Source organism: Gouania willdenowi, chromosome 5 (assembly GCF_900634775.1).
Source record: "Gouania willdenowi chromosome 5, fGouWil2.1, whole genome shotgun sequence".
NCBI lineage: Eukaryota > Metazoa > Chordata > Actinopteri > Blenniiformes > Gobiesocidae > Gouania > Gouania willdenowi.
The window spans coordinates 3,353,940-3,373,931 of NC_041048.1; the positions used below are offsets into that span (position 1 = coordinate 3,353,940).

Consider the following 19,992-nt stretch of genomic DNA (forward strand, 5'->3'; position numbering starts at 1 on the left):
GAGGAATTTTTTGTGTATTTTTTTTCAGCTACTCATCATTTTGTCATTGTCTGTCCTGTCCTTTAATTTGGTGGCTGCACAAAGTTAGACTCAGGGCAAATGCACATTTCAGGATTAGGGAACCGGTGTGGTGTAACTGCATTATATATATGTATATGCGCATGTGCACTACCGGAAAATGAATTTTTGCTAAAAAAAAAAAATCACTTAATTTTGTTTTCAAAGTAAATGGACACGTGTTATTTATTTGATTAGGTTAGGGTTCGGGTTAGGTTACAATCTCAGTACAGTTACAAACTCAGTATGTGACGCAGGTGTGGTGTACTGAGTTCACGTCGTACTGAGAATGTATATGCACATGCGCACTACTGAAAAATTAATTTTTGCTAAAAAAAATATTTTTTGTTTTTAAGGTGTACGGACACGTGTTTGTTTATTGGATTATGTTAGGGTTATAATCTCAGTACGTGACACCGGAATTCCACCCAATAATTAAGGTTCAATTCCCTTTTAAGGAAATCACAAAATATTAATTTCAATTAAGACACTTAAGTTTAATGACACATTTACATTTTTACCTTTAAAAAAAATAATTTTAAGAATTATATGTTAGGATCAATCATTTTCGAATTTGAATTCATGCCTTGCTTATTTTATTTTTTTCATTATTTTTATTTTTTGATTGTCATAATAAAGGAGCCAGTGTTTTCCAGACGGTCCTGAACGCATCAGACAGTCCAAACAGAGCGAGGCAGTGGTAGCATTAGCATTAGCATTAGCATCAGTGACATCTAGCGGTCAGTAGTGGTAACAGAAGTCAGTTTAGTTCATTCTAGCGTTAGAGGTGCAGTCCTCTGCCTCTTTATTGGGTCAGTCCGTCTGTTCCTCCGTCAGTCCTCCGTCAGTGGGCCGCTGTGTCGCGCGCTGAGCGGCCATGAGGCGTCCTTCGTGACGGCTTCCGTTCCGCATCCAGGTCGCACTGCAGCACCACTACCACCACTACCACCATCAGACATGCCTGGCCTCCATCACTGCGCTCTGATCGGTGAGTGTCGACACTGCGTTCACTCCTGTTTACACACAGGAAACACATTATTAATCCATCTTTTTTTATTTATAAAATGTTCCTGTTATTATCCATCAATAAGATCAACGTAATGCAGCGTTATTTTTAGCAGCATCACACACACACACACACACACGCACACGCATATATATATATATATATATATATATATATATATATATATATACAGCACTGATAAACTTTTTAAAATTACAATTTATCACGTACATTTCATTTTAAAGCAAAAACTTTTCCAATGCACGCATTTAATTCTTGTTTATATCAGTATTATTATTCTTTTTATCTTATGTTATTGTTTTTACTGTAATATGCGCACTTGTATTTAATCATTTTTAATTAACAGTATTTTAATTTTATGTAATTATGTACGTTTTCGTTTTTTTCTTTTTTTTTTTTTTTTTGTGTTTATTTTTTTCATTTGTAATATTTCTCCAGCCTCTGTGACATTATCCCCCCGGGATAAATAAAGTATTTCTGATTCTGATTCAAATCCTATTAGTAACTTTTAAAACTAGTCATACCCTGATATTATTGGCACGTTATTGGCCGATAAGTATCAGACACTGGCTTTTCCACCGATACGATTAACCGATAAGATTTTGTAAATCACCTACTCAATATTTTCCATCCATCCATCTTCTGCTGCGTATCCGTAGTCTGGCAGCATCCTTAGCAGCGAGGTCCAGACTTCCCTCTCCCGACCACTTCGGGGGATCCTGAGGCGTTCCCAGGCCAGTCGAGAGACATTGTCTGTCCAGCGTTTCCTGGGTCTTTCTCAGGGTCACCTTATGGAACCAAAGTTATGACTAACAATCCGTGTATCATTCATTCATTTGTTTTTCATTTTGTAACAAAAACATGAAAAATGAAAAAAACACTCATTATTTGATATTTGTTTCCAAAACCAAAATGAAAAAACGGAAAACACCTTGTTTTTGAAATTCAAGCTCTTTTACTTCGGTACAGAAAACGAAAAACGGAAAACGAACACCTTTATTCGTTTTCTCCATTACTGATTTGCAAAGTACGTGACCCGGAAGTGAAGCGTTGCACATTCCGTGATATCGTTAGCTCTGCAACACTTAAGAGTCTCTAAATCCTCCTAAATGTCCGTGAGGAGGTTCTGTTCCCAACACCAGCTAAAGTGAAAAGGACACGTTTCAGATGCACAGTTGAAATCTTTTCATGCTGAACTGCTGTTAGCATAGCCGTTAGCGTCGGATGAGAGTACACTTCCGTGTCACGTACTTTGCAAATCGGTAATGGAGAAAACGAATAAAGGTGTTCGTTTTCTGTTTTTCGTTTTCGTTTAAGTTTGTTTTTCATGGTTTTGTTACATAATGAAAAACGAACCAACGAATGATACACGGATTACTAACGATCCAAATTGGCAATATGGATGGTGGCCATCTTGGATTACTTGATGTTGAGTGGGAACCATTAAAAATAGAGTCATGCATATTAAAAAACCCCATGTACAGATTGTCATGCTTTCATCCAGAAGTAAACATGTTTTTGACATATATACTGGGCTATAATGCTTATTCAATGAATAATGGTTTGTTTATTGTGTTACAGCGTTGTTGTTGTTGTTGTTGTTGTTGTATTGTGAGTTTGGTGCACTTGTGTTTCCTGAGCTTTTATTCTGTCAACATGAGTCACCTTCCTTCCTTTCTTCCTTCCTTCCTTAGATCCCGCAATGCTACAACCTGTGTCTGCTGCAGTGTAACGCAGCTTTTATAGCCGTGACTAAACAACATTGATGTGGATTGATATTAATTCATGCTGATGATGTGGAATATCTAGTACATATACATAAAGCTGTATACACGTGCACACGTTTACTGCAAAGCCTGGTCTGTCGCTGACAGCCTCAGATAAACAGGGCTCCAGCTTCCACACACTCTGCATTGTGTCAATAAAACCATTGCTTTTCATTCCATCAATACTGTCCTGTTGCTTTTTGACCTGCTGCATTTTATTCTGTTTTCAATCCCAAGTTTTCCTCATTTCTCATGTATTGCTCTGTCTGTCTTTTTAAAATTGTGTTTTCATTGTGTTCTGTTTGTCTTTTACTTTCTGCTATGATAGCAAAACTGTGAATGCAGCCATGTTGGAAATAAACTGAATAAATAAATAAACATTTTTGTTTTTAGAGTCAGATAAGCTCATGGATTAGTGTGGTGGTGGTTTGGACGAATGAGACGGAGTCAAGCTTTAGGGTTGTTGGTCAGATGTAAACACAGGAGCCCAGCATGTATGTTAAATACATGTTCACTTCTGGAAGAAAGCATGAACATTAGTACATGGGATTTTTTGACTGTGCTGAATCCATTTTTAACAGGATCCACAATGGTTCAACCAATGGTTCCAACTCAAAATCAAGAAGATGGATATTCCATAATCTTTAAAGTCAATTTAGACACTAGGGCCCCATAAAATCCGTTTTATTTTTTCCCAAATTCCGTGTTTTCCACTTTGATTTTTTAAATTACATTTTCTTTCAGAAATATTTATAATTTTTAAAAGAAAATATTAGTTTTTAACTCCTGTGAGGAAACAAAATGATTTGATTAATGAATAAAAAAAAACTCATATTTAAACAAAAATGTATGTAAAAAATAAAGTAGGATACAATTAAAAGGTAGATATTAGTTAGAGTGACATGGATTATTCTGACTGCTCCTTTTTAATTATTTATATGTCATATAAATATGTATGAGAACAGCATTAATGTCACTTGATTTCCTCTCAGGGATCAATGGTTTACAGAATCTGATCAGGTTTAATGATTAGTGTTTTGATCAACTTAGTTTAAATGAACCTAATTTAAATTATCCTGTCTTCTGTAGCTCTGATGAGATGTTGTTCAAATGTAACATTCTAATAACGTTGCTCCAACAGACTTTTATTTTGTAAACCCGAAGTTAGACTTCCCACTGAAACGTTTGACCTTGAGGTAGCTAGCTGACTGTGAATGTGTAGCTACGAGACACGGACAAAAGGCTGGAATAAAAAGAACTAAAGGACAACACGGACTGAGTTATTCTTAGTTAGCCAGGCATGACAGTTCAAACACTGAGCAGGTGAAGATGATTAAAGCTGATCACGTTCTCACGGAGCGCCGCTGTGCTACACGAAAAATGGACAGAGCTTTCAGTGGGGAGGGCGGTGCACCTAAAAAGCGTTCCCAGGAAACGTTTCCCCATAAAAAAATGTTCCTTGCCCCACGGTGACAGCGTTTCCTGCCGATTCTGTCCATTTTTGCGTTTAAGCGTTTTCATTGCTCGATTCCGTGATTCCGTCCGCGATCCCGTTAAAGCAGATTTTATAAGGCCCTGAGATATTTCATCATAACTTTGGTTCTATTTGACTTAGAAGCATGATCTCAGTGCCAAATGGTTTCCATGGTCAAAGAGTTCAATAATATCTCTGAAAATACCGTAAATTGTGCTCTGAGCAAGATCCAAGATGGCGCCATCCATATTGCAAATTTCAATCTTACCATAACTTTGGTTCGGTTTGACTTAGAAACATGATCTTTGTGGCAAAATGTAGGTTTTTGGGGACAAGGATTGTGCATTCACCACTGAGATTATGCTTCTATGTCAAATAGAACCAAAGTAATGTCATAATATTCAAATTGGCAATATAGATGGCGGCCATCTTGGATTTCTTGATTTTGATTGGGAACCATTGTTTTTTCCAGTGTGGATCCCATTATAAATGGATTCAGCATACACTAAATGTACACATTTTCATGCTTTCCTCCAGAAGTGAATATCTTACCCTAACATTGCATAATATTCCATAATATTAATTAATATGAATCACTTCCACAGTATATATTGTGTTTAGAAGGAGTGATAAATGAGTAAGCAGCTCTTTGTCAGGGTGAAGGAGGTTTAGGGGAGCCTCCCAGTCTGGGATAAAGTGATTTAAGGGGATGGTCGAGCACGAAGGGGGGGTGGGTGGTGGGGGCTGTAGAAGGTTTAAACCGACATTCACACAAATCTTCACATGAAAGTGCTGATAATGATTTACATTACATAATAATTTTAAATAACTATCATTTCCAAACATAATTATTAGCATCCATTCAAAATAACACAAATAAAAAATTACGTTTTAAAATCGTAAGGACTCGGACTCAAAAGGACTTCTGTCCTCAGGGTTTGTGCGTCTTCAACAGTCCGTGATTTACTCGCTTAACTTCAGCCACCAGAGCATGTCAGCACACTGTTTAAGGGAGAGCACTTCTTCTCTGCTTCATTTTAGTCTGAAATTGTTTTTTTCACTCTTTTGCTCGAGTGGTTATTTTAACTAATTCTGTCTTATTTTGATCGATTCTTCATGTGTTAGAGAGAGAGAGAGAGAGAGAGATGAAAAACCCTCTGAAGTTTCAGGTTTGAAATAAGTGTGAGTCAGTTGAAGTGAGTGTGTATCTTTGAGCATGCAACAGCAGACATGTTTGATAATCTGCTCCATGGTGCAGCCATCTGTGGTCACAGACAGTAAAGCACCAGAGCAGCCTTAGCGGACAGCAGGGATTAGACGGAGAGATTAAGGTTTATTCAATTAACAATTTCATTAACCGAAGCAAAAAGCAGGTGAAGCCTCTGCTACGTCGCCTTTACAGAGTTACAAAAGGGTTGGAAAAGGTTAAGATGATTTTCTGGCGAGAGATAAGCGTCATTATTACAAGTTTACAACACTACTTCAATTAATCTATGGAGGCAAAATAATTCCTAAACCTCTCAAACAAACTCAAGAAACATGTTTAAGCCACGGTAACGTACATTTCTTATAAAGTTTAGGTCTTGCAGTGCTGCACAAAAATGCCAGTAAACTGTGTAAGAAATGTACGATGCCATGAGTTAAACACGTTTTTGTGAGTTTGTAAATGTTTAGCATGAATTTAACTCTGTATTATTAATCAAATAACTTTATTAATGCTTCGCTGAAGTAAAGAAGTATTGTATTTACCATCTGCCATTGAAACACATCTGTGAAAGAAAAAAGGGTTAAAATTTTTTTTTTTTTTTAGAAATGTAGTAAAGCTCTTTATCAATAAAGTGAAAAGAAATAACCTCCAAGGGCCCCTATTGCAAAAAAAATATTAATACTATTAATAATTTTAGAACAGTAATACAGCTCTTTATTAATAAAATACAAAAAAACTCTCAGGGCCCCCCCATCGCAACAAAATATTTTTTAAAATAAAAAGAAATGTTTCAAAAGTGACCTTTTTTGAAGAAGAAATTTGGAATATTCTTCTTTAAATTTCATAAAAATAACTATTGATAACTAATAATTTCAGCACGATAATAAAGCAAAGGGCAAAGAAAAAAACTCTCAGCCCCTCCCATTGCAGCAAAATATTAATATATTTTAGTCTAAAGTGGAATTTTTTTTATTAGGGTGGACTGTGTTTTGAGGTAGTGTTTTACATTAAATGATTAAAAATACTCTTACATAATTATCTATTCTGTGTGTTTTGTTGTGGGATCAATACCTGCTAATAAATAAACCAAGTAAACCATTATTATTTGACTCTAAAAGTGTCATCAACCCTTCCCCCCTCCCCCTCCCCCACCCTCTCCACAGCGCTCCTGGCCTGCTGCGATGCCTTCAGATCAGGTCCGTCCCAGATTGATTTGCCCCCTCGTTTCCATGGCAACGGACCACATCTGTTCCAGGAACACGTCCGACCTAAACGGCAGGTGGCCCCTGAGCTGGTTCAGGTCCATCCCCGTCTGGTCCACGACATGAGACAGCCTGAGATACACCAGCTGTCCAGCTCCACGGTGAAGATGGAACCATTGAGCTCCACGCATCACGTCCCGACTGGTGTGGGCGGAACCCACGACGCAGGGGAGGAGAACCAGGATGTGGAGGATGAGATGGAGGTGAGGATGGAGGAGAGAAACATCGTTTGAACCGTCACAGAGTCACAGAGTGAGCGTTTGATGTTTTTAACCACAAAGGTACGGTGTAGTTTACTTTTTAGGACATCCTCAGGTCTCAGAGTGAAGTATGAGGTATCAGGAAAACCTCAGGTTTCAAAATAAAAGTCATCAGACAAAACGGCCTCAAATAAAACCACCTCGGGCCGTGAAACATAACATGACATATATCGATATATATATGCGATATATCGCAATATTTCATTGCGCCAAATGTCCAAATCAATTTTATTTTTTTACGAGAAAACCATTTAATTGCGCTAACATATACTAAAATATCAGACCTTGTTAAACTACCTCACTCCTCAATTAATTTTAGCTGGAAGTTGATATCACTTTATTTTCATAAACCATACAGGGTACTTTTATAGATGTATGTAGTTACCTTTTTTAAAATTAATTTAAGAACATAACAGCCTCAGAAACTGTTTATATTTCAAACAGAAACAAAGTTATGGTAAGACTGAAATTGGCAAAACGGTCGGCGGCCATCTTGGATCTTGCTTTGAGCACAATTTGCGGTATTTTAAGATATGTTATTACATTTCTTGAGCCTGAAAACCTATGATTCACCACTGAGATCATGTCAAATAGAACCAAAGTTATGACAAAATATCCAAATTCACGATACAGGATGGCGGCCATCTTGGATTTCTTGATTTTGAGTGGGAACCATTGGTTTGCCAGCGTGGATCCCATTAAAAACCATCGACTCAGAAACCTCCATCCAAAAAGTTTCATTCATTCTTTCTTCCAGAAGTGAACATCTTACCCTAATATTGCTGCATATCTGCTGGGCTAATCACATTTTCTCAGTAGGTTTCGTTTGAATAAAATAATTTGTAAAAAAGAAAAAATGTAATGCAGAAAGTCAAATTTTTTTTAGGGGAAAAAATTATAATAAATGTAAATAAATAAGTTATTAATATCAATGAAAAATAGGATAAAAGGAATAAACGTGGAATAAACAGACGAGTAAATAAATAATGATGTTTTCAAATGTCATCAACATATTTTCCTTGGATGAACTGTTTCTGTTTTCTTTCCAGCGAATGGTTCATCTCACAGTTTCCCGTGGGACTGAATACTTTGGTGAAAACCTAGACTTCAGTGACTCAGAGACGGACGTCCTCGGTGGGACCGGAGACGTCTCGCTAGAATCCTCTGGTTTTTATGGAAGTGACGCTGAGGACAGAGAGAAGAGAGAGGGTGAGGACGAGTGGGAGAAAAACAGAAGAGAGTACAGAAAGACGAGGGCGGGGGACGCCATAGACGAGAACAACCAGGATGTCCTCCATGGCCCAGAGGCCAACCGCACAGAACCAGACCTGGATGCTATGATTGGTGGGTTTGACTCTTTATTCACACCTTAACTGAAAATAAATCATTTCATGACAATGAAAATGACTCAAAAAAAAATCAACATAGAAAATTACAGAAATATAGTAAATGACAAAAAAAACTACACAAAATTAACCTAAAAAAAAAACACACAATAGCATTAGTTACGCAAAATGACTACAAGACCACAAAATAGAAAACTTACAAAATTACAGATATTTACACAAAGCATAATATAAAACAACAATAAAAAGGCAACAAAATAAAAAAACAAAAAAAACAAGACGATTAACAATACACAAAAAATCATGGGGAAATTGACAAAAATACACAAAATGACTCAAAACCATTAGGAAAAACCCCCAAAAAACCAAGACACTTAAAAATACACAAAGGTAACAGGGAGATGGACAAAACGACAATAAAAATGCACAAAATGACTGAAAAACAAACAAAATAAAACCAAGATGATTAAAATGCATAAAAATAACAGGGAAATTGACAAAATGACCCAACTCAATATCACTCCAAAGCATCTAATAACAGGTACAGTTTATAAAGGTCACATTGCAAACTCCTTCTGATCATCTTCTTGTAATTGTTCCTACTTTATAATCAACTCCTACTGGTTTTTATTTTTATTTTTTTTAAAACAATAATATACACAGACAGAAAAAATAATAGCAGAAAATAATTAACTGTTGCTGATATACTGTATTTGTGTTTATATGTGACTCAGGCTACAGCCCGTCAACCTTTGAGCAGCATCATCACCTTCTTCCAGCTGAAGAACTCAGTGCTGGGCTCCAGGAGCATCGAGGACCACCTGTCCTGGAAGTAAGTGGAAGGACAAAATTTAAAAAAAATGATAGCAATGAAGGCCATATTGTTGAGTGAAGCTTTGTGAAGCTTCAACACCAAACTATGAGACAAAGACAATGAAGCAGAGAAGAAGAGCTCCCCTGAGGGACCTTTACTCTCCCTTAAACAGTGCGCTGACATGCTCTGGTGGCTGAAGTTAGTTAGTAAATCACAGACAGTTGCAGATACACAAACCCTGAGGATAGAAGGACTCTCACCCAAATGTTTACTGTCACTCGCTAACTGCAGCCACCAGAGAGTGTCAGCGTGCTGTTTAAGGGAGAGTAAAGGTCCCTCAGGAGAGCTCTTCTTCTCTGCTTCATTGTCTACCATCAAACCTCAGAGTTGGAACTGTCGCCCCCTGTGGTCACAATTTTTTTTTTCAGGTCCAACAGTTTTTATTCTCCTTCTGTAAATAAAAGAGGTTTACGTCGGTATATTTAACTTTTCCTAATTATTTAGAGCAAAGCACAAATTGTCTTTTCAATGAAAAAGCTCCTAAATGATCCAAAAAGTTGTTAAATGATCTAAAAAGCTACAGTGGACGATCCCTTTAAGAATTGTTGAATTTGCCTCATTTTTCTTAGTAATTTGCAATTTGTAGGAATTTCCATGTGATTTTTTTTGTGTGAGAAATTTCAATTTTTTTAGAGAGGAAAATGAATTGAGTCACACCAAACAATTTGTGATTTAAAAAACACTGAAATACTTGAATAATTACCCTTGAAAGATTGGCTTTTTTGTGTGTTATTTAATTTGTGAATTTAGAGAAACCGAAATACATGGAACTCAACTCTATAGTGATGAGGATTTGCATTCGTGTTTTACATGTAATTTTTTTAATTGGAACAAAATCAATCTGTGGGTCCTATAGAAAGCTCTGGCGGGCTGGATTTGGGTCTCAGGCCATGAGTTTCACACCCACGCGATAGAGACTTGGGACCGTTTCGTAGCACCAAAGAGAATCCTTGCAAACAAACGTTCTCATCCAACAGGAAATATAGATATTCACATCATTTACATATAATATAAATCTACACAAATTGAGACCTTTACAGTTCTAATCCAGGTGTCAGTTGAATTTATCACATGTTAATTTAGGGAATTCCACATTGATATTCCCAATTAATACGAGTCTTATTTCTAAACGTTTTCAAAAGGCTTTTATTGTTTGGCAATTACTTTTACTGCTGAAAATTAAATGAATGTCAGTTCAGTTAGTTATTCCACATTTTCATTTTGTCTTGAATAATTAGTCTCTCAGCACGTCCTAATTAAAGCGAGATCAGCAGCAGTTGGACTTTTAATAGGATTGTTGTAAATCCTGTATAATCACAGCTCACTAACTCACCCTGTGCAGAGGGATTACATTAGACTTTGAATTATTTTTTGGAAATTGGCTGATACAGCCTTTGTTTCTGTGATCATTATCAATAATGTACATTTTATTTTGATATTCTGTGTGTTTTGTTATTTTATTGTATGGCTTATTATTATAAGTTTGGTGTAGTTGCAGAAAAATAGGCCTCACATTGTTTAAATTTGTACTGGGTCTGCTAATTAGCCTTTGGCTAGATGATCCATGGACATGGCATTGGTTGCTGTTTTTAATGTAACAATGCTGTCTGTTCTGTCCCTCCTAAATAAAACAATAATAATACAGGTGGATCCTCTGCAGCGAGATCTGTGGAAGGTAGAAGAGAAAGCAGAAGAAGAAGTTCAGTCCAGTGGTGATGGAGTCCTTCACACCTCCATCACTGAATCTACAGCCTCGTCCACGTCCACAGGAACCTCTGCTCCAGAGACGGACACAGGCACCGACTTTGGTTTGCTGGGAAGCTTCACCTTAGGTACATCACAGTGAATATACAGTATTCACAACAGAACCAATGGAAATATTCCTGAATGTTCCAGAACAAATAACTGTTGTTTTTCTGATCAAATAAATGTCATGGCTGCAATAGAATCATAAAACACAAGTCGAATGAAGCTGTTTTTCTCCTTCTTGTTGATTATTATTTTACTTGATTTCTGAAAAGCTCATATTTACCTCTCATTTTTAAGCTGCTGGTCAGACAGAGGTAGTGAAGACGGAGAGGGAAGAGGAAGAGGAAGAGGAAGAGGAGGAAGCAGGTCTGTTACACACGGCTGTATTTACCCAGAATCCCACAGCAGCAGAGGTGGGATTGGCTCCCAGTAGAGAACCACTACAGCCCAGTGTGGAGGAGGAGGAGGAGCAGCTGCAGAGGGACAAGCATGTGTTACAGGGTGAGCAGTTTTTTATACGCCATATTATTAGACAGCAACAGAAAAGGAATAGGCTGATCATCCATCCATCCATCCATCCATCCATCCATGCATCTATCTATCCATCCATCCGTCCATCCATTCATCCATCCACCCATCCATCCATCCACCCAATTGTCCATCCATCCATCCATCCATCCACGCATTCATCCATCCATCCACCCAATTGTCCATCCATCCATCCATCCATCCACCCATTTATGTGTGTATGTGTGAGTGTGTGTGTGTGTGTGTGTGTATGTGTGTGTGCGTGTGTGTGTGTGTGTGTGTGTGTGTGTGTGTGTGACTTGCATGTGCATCATGTTTATTCGTGAGATAAACTTTTATTTCAGTTTAAAAATTTGATCATTGATTAATTGATTAATTTATTGACCGATTAATCGATAATTAAAATAATCATTAGTTGCAGCTCTAGTGCTAAATACATGATAGTAGAAGTTAAATCAAATTTAATTTCCTATTATAACCTCTGATCATTTTAGATTTTAATGTCTTTTTGAATACTGACATAGAATTAATCATCTTCAGTTCATCATTTAGTTGATTCCATAATCCAACACATTAAGTGGAATGAAACACACACACACACACACACACACACACACACACACACACACACACACACACACACACACACACACACACACACACAGCATCTGTAAGAAGGGAGAAATTCACAAGCACTGTTAGTGATTAATGTAATGATTTCAGGATCTAAACCAGTGGAAGGAGAGGAATCTAGGACTGAACGCACCACAGTCGACCTCCCCAGTTCCACCAATGATTGGCTGGAGATGACCACGCCCCTGCAAACTAGACAACAGGTACAGCTGGAACATCTGCTCCCACTGAGGAGCATCTCAAAGATGACCTAAAAGGAAACGGTTTCTTCCTGTCACAGGTGGTTTGTTTGGACTGGAGTGAGCTGGCAGGACGAGGATACGTCGTTCTGAACATGACGCAAAACTTCAACTGTGTGAGTCAGACAGCACTTAAACAATCCAATCACACAGCGGTTACACATCTGGCCTCAGAAGTCCCTACAGCTGGAGCAGGAGGAAAATGTGTGTGTCTCTGTGTGTGTCTCTGTGTGTGTGTGTGTGTGTGTGTGTGTGTGACAGGAGGAGTTTCGTGTGCACCAAGGCGTGGGCTTGTTGAAAACGCTAGAGAGAGTGTTTGCTCGTAGGATGAACAGTCCAGAGGGATCGTGGATGATTTACCTGAGCAAACCAACACACCAGCAGCACCAGCTGCTGATGAACGTGGCGTCAGAGCGCGGTAAACACCATGCATTCAAATCTGCTGATGTGTCAAAAAGATGTTCACTTCTGGAAGAAAGCACCAAACTTTGTACATGGAGGTTTTTGAATAGATGAATCTATTTTTAATGGGACCCGCACTGGTTCCCACTCAAAATCAAGAAATCCAAGATGGCCACCATCCATTATGCCAATTTGGATAATTTATCATAACTTTTGTTCTATTTGACATTGAGCTATGATCTCAGTGGTGAATGATTTGCAGGGTAAAAAAATTCAATGATATATCTTGTGGTCAGAGCTAGATCTAAGATGGCTGCCATCCGTATTGCGAATTTCAATCTTAACATAACTTCAGTTCTGTTTGACATAGAAACATGATCTTTGTGGCAAAATGTAGATTTTTGAGGACAAGGATTGTCCGTCAAACAGAATCAAAGTTATGGTAAGATTGAAATCCGCAAATGTGTTCATCTCAGATCTTTCTCTGAGCACAATTTACAGTATTTTAAGATATATTCTTAAATTCCTTGAGCCTGAAAACCTATAATTCACCACCAAAGTTATGACAAAATATCCAAATTGGCATTATGGATGGTGGCCATCTTGGATTTCTCGATTTTGAGTGGGAACCATTGGTTTTTCCAGTGTGGATCCCATTAAAAATGTATTCTGCATACTCAAAACCTCACATGTAGACATTTTCATGCTTTCTTCCAGAAGTGAACATCTTACTCTAATGATGCTACATATCTGTTAAGCTAACGCGTCACCTGATCGCGTGAACCGACCGTCTTCTTATTTTTCACCTTCTTTTTTCCTACAGGAGTGATTGGTACCAAGGATGTTCTAAGCATGCTGGGAGAAATCAGTAAACATCTGCAGTCGGTACGATGTCTAGAGACACATATTGATCCAGCTACCTGCATCAGCCAAAGCAGCTCAATTTAAATACTGTAAAAGAAGAAAATAACCTCATAATACAAAGTACAAAAGTACACAAAATGACAACAAAAATTCACACAAGTAAAAAACATGGTAAAGAACAACAAAAATACATAAATTGGCAGCATAAATATACAGAATGACAAAAGGATAACAAAGATGCACATAAATAACATAGAATATATACAAAAACACAAAATGACAGCAAAAATACGCGAAATGACTCTAAAAGCACACAAAACGCCAACAAACCACATAATTAATTGGTTATTGATTCCCTTTTCATTGCATTAATATTTGTGTGTGCTTTCCCAGCTGAGCATCCAGAACTTCAGCGCAGCCAACACCTGTCACTCACGACCCAGCCAGACACGCAGCGACTACGGAAAACTGTTCGTGGTCCTCGTCATCATCGGCTCCATCTGCGTCGTCATCATCACCTCTGGAATCATTTACATCTGCTGGCAAAGACGACTGCCTGCTACTAAAACTCAGGTAGGACACACACACACACACACGCACACACACACACACACACACACACACACACACACACACACACACACACACACACACACACACACACACCTGTCAGTGATCGTATTTTTAAAAATGGTTTTTCTGCTCTGTTATTCCTATGGTTTGCTCATATGTCGTACTGGGCCCACATGTTCATATTACTGGGAATATGACTGTAAAAGTTTGTCTTTAAGGCCCTGTACTATGAAGCTGGATTTCCTCTTATTGCGCTAACTTCCTGGAGTTATTCGCCATGGTAACTGAGGCTGAACACATAACTCGGTCTGCACCAGGTTATGAAGTGGATCAGATCTGAGTGAAACTGATCAGAGCGTTGTCCCTTTATCATCCCATGGATTAATATTGATCATCTCACGCTTTTATGCACTAACAGTGTCAGCAGCTTCCTGTCTGAGTTCTTTTCTTCCTGCTTTTTCTGCAGCAACAGTGCTGCTTTTGGTCTAAATTATGGATTTTAATTCTTCATATTTTTAAATAATTATTCCTCAATTGTTGCTCTACACAGTTTCTACGTGATTGTGATTGGTTTTACGCTGCAATCTCCACCTGTTTCTATAAACATGCACGTATTTATATCCTGCTTCGTAGAACAGTGGCTCTCTAACAGAGAATGTTTGGTGAGGTGAACCTAATAGAGAGATGTCCCAGATATACTTATCCAGTTTAGTAGTACAAGCCCTAAAGACTCAAAGGTTATTGAAATAAATGGTTTTATTGGATTTTCATCAGGCTTATGAGTCCATATCTAAGAAATCTGAAAATCCATAACTCAAACTGCACGTGTTGTACTGTATGTGTATGTATGTTGGATTAAAAACCCCTGATAAATGAAATTATTGATCGTACTGTGAAGTTTGTCCTTCAAAGATGTGAAATAATTTCATCTAAAAACATGTTCAAATGTTGGAGATTCATTCCCTAAATAAAGCTTTAAAAAAACAAGTTCATTGATCCCTATTATGACTAGCCAAAGTGTGTGTGTGTGTGTGTGTGTGTGTGTGTGTGTGTGTGTGTGTGTGTGTGTGTGTGTGTGTGTGTGTGTGTGTGTGTGTGTGTGTGTGTGTGTGTGTGTGTGTGTGTGTGTGTGCGTGTTACAGTTTCGTGCTGAGGAACTTCACTTCGTGGAAAATGGTTGCCACGACAACCCTACTCTAGACGTAACCAATGACGGTCAAGCGGAAATGCAGGAGAAAAAGCCGAGCACCAATGGGCTCGCAGGAGGAGGGGAAGGAGGCGGGGAGGAGTGCAGTCGCTGGCAGGTGATTGGATGGATGGAACCTTCTTAAATATGGTTCTTTTTTTTCAAAAAAAACAAAACAAATACATAAAAGGACAACAAAAATACACAAAAATAATGTAAAATATACAAAAACTCAAAATGACAACAAAAACATAGACATTGCCACAAAATTACTATTGGCTAAACCAGGTTTTAACCATATTCCTGGATCTTTAAGAACACTTTGATGAAATAAACCCCAGAACGTCAGTACAGCCACAATTTGAGTAATCTTTTTTTTTTCCAGGTATTTGTCAATCAGGCAGCGACTGAGGATGATGAAGAGGAGCAGGACACACATCTCTGATTGGTTAAGAAGAATGGAGGAGCGTGATGGTGAAGAAGTGTTTCGTGTCCGTGGCTGAGAAAAGGCTAAAAATAAGGACGAGAAAGTGAAAGTAAAGTAAAAGAGTAGGAAACCAACAACATGTGTCGATCAGGAGGAGTCACTGTTGTCATCTTTGAAATACGCACATTATATAAAGTCCATCCTAGTGTCAGAAAAGCAATAATATTGTTTTTAGCCAACGTTGCCATTCCATGAATGTGTCTTTGTTATGTGTGCCTTACATTTAAAATAGGCTGTGTGGACTTACCTGGTGCCAGGGCCAGTATAACCAGTCTATGGTGTTTAACATGATGTTTCCTCATGTCAGCATGGAATTAGCCTGGCAGATATTTGAAAAAAATGTTCACTTCTGGAAGAAAACATGAACATTTGTACATTTTTAATATGCTGAATCCATTTTTAATGGTTCCCACTCAAAATGGAAGAGATGGCCACCATCTTTGGTTCTATTTGACATAGAAACATGATCTCAGTGGCAAATTATAGGTTTTCAGGGTCAAATTGAGCTCGGAGGAAGATCCAAGATGGCCGCCATTCGTATTGCGAATTTCAATCTTACCGTAACTTTGGTTCTGTTAGACGTAGAAACATGATCTTTGTGGCAAAATGCAGGTTTTTGTGGACAAAGATTGTCTGTCTTAACAAACTGCAGCACACTGAGGCTAAATATCTCTGTTGATTCTCCACCTTTACTTTGAAAGTTCTGAAAACATTTGAAGTGAGAAAGTGACCAAGTAGAATATCAACATGTGCTCATTTGATCCATAAAACTTACGGAAACACATTTTCTCAGAGATTGTCAGAGATCCTCTATTGTGCTACTGACTAAACTTCCTGTTAACTTCAAAACAAGAGCCCTATTTACAAAAGAGTTAAAAAACAAAACAAATGGAAGACAAGAAGAGATGCTTTTATTTTGAAAAGGGGATGTTTGACTTTTACCTTGAAGCTGGTCCCACGACCATTTTATATTCCGCTCGCAATTCATCACTGGGTAGTTGAGTATGACTAGTGTGCCCACTCTGCATACTTAGGAAATTACCCATACATCCCGTGATTTCTCGCATACATAATATTTTCATATTATCTAATGTGAACGCACTACATACTCATTTGGATGTCAAACCTAATATGAGTAGTACTTCAGTATGAGTAGTATGTTTAAGCTGTGTTCGAAATAGCATACTAACATACTACTCATACTAAGTCTAACATCAAAATGAGTATGTAGTGCGTTCATAATAGATAGTATGAAAAGATTGAGTATGCGAGAAATACCAGGATGTATACTATATTGGGACATTTTTTAAGTATGCACACTATTCATACTCAACCGCTAATATTGATGTCAAACTTAGTATGAGTCGTATGTTAGTATGACATTTGCAACACGGCCTATATTTTTATCTGTTATTAAAAAAAATAAATACTCATCGTCCCCGCAGCTTTAAAGACATATTGATAGTAATGCAGTCATTTTCCTAATAACAAAAGAAACATTAGTTTCTTATTATTGGTTCAACCATAAAACTAAAGATTGACAAACAGCAGTGACTCTTCTTAGCTCCTCCTTCTGATGACTCAGCAGAAAGTGAAGTCTGGATCCTTCAAACAGATGGTTTTGGCACTTTAGTGGTTCCTCTTGGACACGTCGTTGAAATGCTGCATCGTGTTTAATAGTATACACATACAATGATTGAAATATCTCTATTTTTGCTTATAGAATTGGTCATAACCGCCAACAGATGTATGTATGTACCATATGTATGCACATTGTTCAACATGTAACGTGATCTGCTCTTCTTCTTCTGCGCTGTTTGCCTTGTAAGCGTTTTACTCACTGGTAGTGCTGGAATGGCTGTTGCACAAACCGCTAAGGCTAAACCTAACGCAACATCTGGAGCTCCAAACTGCTCTAAAATAAAGCATCGCACAGTTATGACTCACTAAGTTGGACCACAGCTTTGGTAGTTTAGTGGATTGGGTTAGTGTGACCACAAAAATCAGTCCTAGGCTACAGACGCCTGATTGGTTAAGAGCCGACATGGGCCACAGGCGGCCCTCGAACCAATGCTGTGTGGCCCCAAAGCACAAAATAAATCCCAAAACACACAAAATGACAGAAATGGCAACAAAAGTGCACTAAATGGTAACCAAATACAGAAAGTGACTGAAAAATACACTTAATGGCAAGAAAAGAATGGACAAAATAACACCCAAAAGGCAACAAAACACAAAATAAATACAAAAACATACAAAATGACTTTTCAATACACAAAATGGTCACAAAAATGTACTAAATTGTTGCAAAAACACACAAAATGACAGGAAAATACACTTAATGATGAGAAAAAGTTGACAGATTAACCCCAAAAACACACAAAATAACATAAAAATACACAAAATGGCAACAAAAATTAACTAACTTGTAATAAACGCACACAAAATGACAGAAAAATACACTTGATGACAACAAAAATTGACAAAATAACCCCCCAAAACACACAAAATGGCAACAGAACACAAAATGAATCCAAAAACACACAAAATGACAAAAATTCACTTAAATGATAACAAAATTGCACTAAATGTTGACAACATTACACAAAATAATAGCAAAATACACTTAATGATGAGAAAATTTGGACAAATTGGCAATAAAACACAAAATTACTTCAATTTACATACAAAACTACAATAAAACACACAAAATGACTCCAAAAAATCACCGTATGACATGAGAATTACACAGCATTAGTTTGAGGCCTTGTGAAGTCGATGCTTGTGGAGTCATTATTTAAATAGTGAACAGTTATCTTGGCTCCGTTACTCCGTCATTGACAAAAAGCCTTTATGTCTCTATAACAACATGGGTTTTATCTTCATTATGTGGTTGAACTCTTTTACTCTGACTGTTCTCATGTAACAATGTTATTTATGTGGCTTCTGTGAACTCATTTCTCAGCCGAGCAGAATTTAGGCCAGTTCAGTGTCTCCGATGGGAATAAATATTCAGACGTCATCTGAATGAATGCGCCGCATGTAGCTTAGCTTTTAGCAATGCAGAAAACACCAATAAGAACCAAACAGGCAGCTAATGTGGCTTTTATTTTGCTGAATGAGACTTGGATTGAGAGTTTTATTGGTTGTGTTTTCTTGTCTTTTTAGGTTGAAGTGAATGTTTTTCAACCAAGTTGTTTTCATGGACGCTTTTCTTTCACATTATTAAGAGTTGGTCATGATGATGACGTTTAGTTTCTGTTACAGTTTCATTGCTCGTAGCACAAAACAAAGATGTTTGTTACAAAATAAAGATGTTTTATGAATGTCTTTTGTTGTTGTTATTGTCAGTTTTTCATTGCTAGTGTAAAAAGGGGAGTTTAAGAAATAAAGTGACTCACTTTAATGTTGTTGGTGTTTACTGGGTTACATACATAATTAACTTCAGTCAGTTAAACACATTTTTGCACAAAGTTGAACGCAAACAACAAAGGACAAACTTCCACTTCTTACCTTTCACAGATCACAGATGAGCAGCTATTATCACAGCAGGGGCCACAAAAATGTGATTATCTGATCTGAGGGTCACATTATCATCAGTATTTAGAACAATGACTGATCAGAGCATTAACACAGGACAGAACAAAGGTGTTACATAATTTTTGGAGTCATTTTGTGCGTTTTGTTGTATAGGTTTTAAGACAATTTTTCTTTCTTTTTTTTATTGTTCATTTTTGTATTATTCTGTCATTTTCTGTGTTTTTTATTGTCCTTTTGTGTAACATTCTGTCATTCTGTGTATTTTTGTACTCAATTTATGTATTTTTATTGTCCATTTTTGTATTATCCTGTCATTTTGTGTGTTTTTATTGTGCTTTTTATTTATTATTCTGTAATTTTGCATATCTTTGGGATCATTTTGTGTATTTTATTGTCCTTTTGTGTATTATTTTGACACTTAGTGTGTTTTTGGAGTCATTTCGTATTTTTTTTATTTCTTTTTTTAAATTGTATTCCTTTTTTTTTTCGACACACAATTAAGACTAGAAGCTTGATAT

General features: G+C 37.3%; 1 protein-coding gene across 1 annotated transcript; it reads left to right on the forward strand.

Annotated features, from left to right (window-relative positions):
• The first annotated feature begins 746 nt into the window (after window positions 1-746).
• podxl2 (podocalyxin-like 2) lies at window positions 747-17,119 on the forward strand. Its single transcript, XM_028446308.1, has 13 exons — window positions 747-1,045; window positions 6,695-6,996; window positions 8,103-8,397; window positions 9,134-9,231; window positions 10,919-11,105; window positions 11,320-11,523; window positions 12,274-12,386; window positions 12,464-12,538; window positions 12,684-12,840; window positions 13,648-13,709; window positions 14,082-14,261; window positions 15,404-15,565; window positions 15,833-17,119. The coding sequence occupies exons 1-13, from the start codon at window positions 1,015-1,017 to the stop codon at window positions 15,890-15,892; spliced, it is 1,926 nt and encodes a 641-aa protein (XP_028302109.1). The 5' UTR covers window positions 747-1,014; the 3' UTR covers window positions 15,893-17,119.
• Window positions 17,120-19,992: the final 2,873 nt, after the last annotated feature.